We start from the raw sequence: 4,072 nt of genomic DNA, 5'->3' as shown, positions 1-4,072 counted from the left end.
GAACCCGGCATCAGCACCCCCCCCCCCCCCCCCCCACACACACACACACACACACACACACACACACACACACACACACACACACACACACAGCTCTCCAATTATATAAGTAAGATTATTATTTAGTTACCTTTTTCCATTACTATTAAATAAACAAAAAAAGAGATACAAAACACAATATACTTGCTATATAATTATTAGCCAAAGATATGATAAAAGACGAGCTAGTAAAGACATTTTTGTAATTTCACCAAGAGTTGAGCCTCTTTCATTGATCATAATGACAAACTGCAGTTATGTGGTGGTTTTCGCCACATACAGGAAGTTGTTTTCTGGTACAGATAATTGGTGAGATTATCGATTGAGATGAAAAGAGTTCAATAAGATGTTGCGTGGTCAGCGAGCCTCGGCATAGACCTTGAAGGGGTAAGGTGTGCGTGTAAGTCCAACAATCCCTTCTGTACTCAACTCGACTCCATCAGGAGTGGAGAAAGAGAATCTCTGCAATAAGCAGACAAGAAACAGGAACAGCTCCATCTTTGCCAAGCCTTCTCCTAGACACACGCGTTTCCCTGAAGAAGACACGGATACATGTAGGGATAAAAGCTCAAGAGATCACAACATCTTCCAGATTTATGGCAACAGGTTACAAAATGAGGGATAAGTTAGTTTACCTGCAGAAAAAGGCAAGAACGCTTGTCTCTTCACAAACCTGCCCTCAGCGTCCAGGAAGTGTCCAGGGTTGAAGGTGTCTGGAGTCTCCCATTCATCCTTGTCAAACAGCACAGTGGTCAGGTTGGGCACCACGATCGTACCCTGAACACACAACCCAGAGATGAACAACACCAAGCTATGCTGCAACAACATCATTGGCTGACTAACATGATAGAGCCCGACCGATACTGGATTTTGGAGGCCGATGCCGATACCGATATCAGAGAGTAAAAATATTCCGATATCGATATATCGGCCGATATTCTTATATTATATAATACACATTATATTACACAATTATTTTGCAATGATCCCTCACATATCAAACACTTGACAAAGATATGACTTCTCAATAAACTTTATTGTCCAAAATGACATCAATGCAATGAAACAGTAAACTTCACTGGGAATTTAATAATTATAAATAACTAGAAATACAAAAACACAAATAGAACAAATATAAAAGATAACTTGAGTTAAGAAAAAATATCAAATACACACAACATGCTGTCTATAACGTAAAAAATACAAAATAAAAAAATATCGGCAAATCGGCCAACACATCGGCCTATATCGGTTATCGGCCAATATCGGCCGATAATATCGGTGGAGCGATATATCGGCCGGGCTCTATTAACCATGCCCCTTTAGAGTAGCCTGCTGTACTTGAATGACTGAAGTGTGAGTAGACGCACCTTGGGTATGAAGAACCCCCCCAGTGTTGTGTCCCCGGTGGTCAGCCTGGGTGGGCTGAGAGGAATAACGTTTCCCATCCTCTGGATCTCATGGATGACAGCATCAGTGTAGGGCATGTTGCATCTGTCAGCCATAGTGGGCTGGCGGGTCTGTCCAATCGCTCTGTCTATCTCTGCCTGGACCTTCTCTAGTTAGTGAAATAGACATTTAACCTGTTAGCGATTGGGGGGGGGGGAGAGGAAGGTTCAGGATGGCAATTTGAACCCTCGTCTATCAAATATTTGTTGTTTATTAAATTCACAGTAAGCTCTCAGGGTTTAGGTAGGATTTCACCTACTCTGGATATCGGAGTGCTTGATGAGGAAAAGCAAGGCCCACTGCAAAGTGGTGGCGGTGCTCTCCGTTCCACCCAGGAACAGATCTTCACAGCACAGAGCCAGGTTGGCCTCATTGAAGCCCAGATCATCAGACTCATCTTTGTGCTTCTCAGAAACGGAGAAAAGGTATACAGTAGGGGTGGGAATCACCAGATGCCCACGATACGATACTAAAACGATACTTGAGTCATGATACGATAGTATTGCGATATTGCCGATATTGCGATATATTGAATATTGCGATATTTCGATATATTGTCTAACTCCTTTTCCTACCTTTTCCTTGACCTCACCGGAAGTAAAACATGCAGTGTTTTTATGCCTCCGCCGGCGAAGCCAGGCCGAAGGCATTATGGATCCGGGTTGTCCGTCCGTACGTCCGTATGGATGTCCGTACGGATGTCCGTCCGTACGGATGTTTGTTAACGCCATATCTGAGGAACGCCTTGACGGAATTTCATCAGATTCGCCTTAAACATTCACTTAGGCTCAAGGATGATCTGATTAGATTTTGGTGGTCAAAGGTCAAAGGTCAAGGTCACTGTGACCTCTCGAACGCCATTTTCAAGCTTGTTAACGCGATATCTGAGGAACGCCTGGACGGAATTTCATCAGATTCGCCTTAAACATTCACTTAGGCTCAAGGATGATCTGATTAGATTTTGGTGGTCAAAGGTCAAAGGTCAAGGTCACTGTGACCTCTCGAACGCCATTTTCAAGCTTGTTAACGCGATATCTGACGAACGCCTGGACGGAATTTAATCAGATTCGCCTTAAACATTCACTTAGGCTCAAGGATGATCTGATTAGATTTTGGTGGTCAAAGGTCAAAGGTCAAGGTCACTGTGACCTCTCGAACGCCATTTTCAAGCTTGTTAACGCCATATCTGAGGAACGCCTGGACGGAATTTAATCAGATTCACCTTAAACATTCACTTAGGCTCAAGGATGATCTGATTAGATTTTGGTGGTCAAAGGTCAAAGGTCAAGGTCACTGTGACCTCTCGAACGCCATTTTCAAGCTTGTTAACGCGATATCTGAGGAACGCCTGGACGGAATTTCATCAGATTCGCCTTAAACATTCACTTAGGCTCAAGGATGAACTGATTCCATTTTGGTTATCAAAGGTCAAAGGTCAAGGTCACAGTGACCTAACAAATGCCATTTTCAAGCTCGGTAACGCCATATCTCAGTAACACCTTGACTAAATTTCTTCACATTTGGCTCAAATATCCAATTCTGCACAGAAACGCCTTGATGCAATTTCTTCCAATTTGGCTCCAACATCCACTTGGACTCAAGAATGAACTAATGGCGGAGGCATAAGTCCGCGTTGCGGTCGTTCTAGTTTTGTTTTGTTTTGTTTTTGCCCCACATGTAGGCTACATTATTAAGCTTCTCTGGACTCAATACGCCACTGCAGGCACGGACTGCAACATCGGGCGCTTTGGGCAGATGCCCAGTGGCCTGGCCTGGCATGGCATGGCCTGCAATTTTTTTTTTTTTTTTTTATATATCGATACTTGGCGTCCAAATATCGATACAATATCGTCAGGCAAAATATCGCGATACCATGGTGTATCGATTTTTTCCCCCACCCCTAGTATACAGTAGAGAATGAAAGGGCAATGATTTACAGCATGTGTGTGCGCAGTGTAGTCGGTCACATACCTTCTCCGTCTCCATGAGGAAAGCATCAACGTAGTCCCGGGGATTGTCGGGGTCCAGCTCCTGCTTGTGCCTGTTGATTTCCTGCTTAAGAAAATCCTCCAGGTGCTTAAAGGCAGTGAAGAGTTGGTTGTGAGGACCTGGCAAGTGCTTCATCACTGCAGGGAATGCCTCATACATCTATTGGAAGAAAACAGTCAGTGAGGTTGTTTTAATTTACATTTGCTTTTTTTAAATATATATATATGTATATATTTCCCCCTCCCCGGTTGTTTTATCCCATTTTAATCCCCCATTAGTGCTCATTTTAATTTATTTTATCCTGGTTGCTGCTCCACCCTCTGTCGATCTGGGGAGAGCCGAAACTGGCTCCTTGCTTCCTCCGAGACATGGGCAGTAGCCAGCCGCTTCTTTTCACCTGACAGGGGAAGCTTCACCGGTAGGACATAGCACGTGGGAGGATCACGCTATTCCAACGAGTTCCCCTCCCTCCGAACAGGCGTCCCGAACGACCAGAGGAGGCACCACTTCAGCGACCAGGATATTGCATGTTTTGGTGAGGGGCTTCCTATATGAAGGAAACCCCCAGGGGGCACGGGGTAGAACATGCAAACTC

At 44.4% G+C, this 4,072-nt stretch overlaps 1 protein-coding gene across 1 annotated transcript in view; it reads right to left on the bottom strand.

The window, feature by feature from the left end:
• Nucleotides 1-396: 396 nt before the first annotated feature.
• The window catches only part of LOC310799864 (cytochrome P450 2J5-like), a gene marked incomplete at both ends in the record, with an annotated part of 41,455 nt that continues 37,779 nt past the window's right edge, over nt 397-4,072 (bottom strand). The window contains 5 exons of the mRNA XM_083662465.1: nt 397-572; nt 675-816; nt 1,410-1,597; nt 1,748-1,892; nt 3,460-3,636. Of these exons, the coding sequence (XP_083518591.1) occupies nt 397-572; nt 675-816; nt 1,410-1,597; nt 1,748-1,892; nt 3,460-3,636 (828 nt within the window). The remainder of the gene's footprint in view (nt 573-674; nt 817-1,409; nt 1,598-1,747; nt 1,893-3,459; nt 3,637-4,072) is intronic.

The sequence above is a fragment of the Poromitra crassiceps genome (assembly GCF_964638095.1).
Source record: "Poromitra crassiceps genome assembly, chromosome: 28".
NCBI classification, from domain to species: Eukaryota; Metazoa; Chordata; class Actinopteri; order Beryciformes; family Melamphaidae; genus Poromitra; species Poromitra crassiceps.
This window is presented reverse-complemented; position numbering and strand designations above follow the sequence as displayed.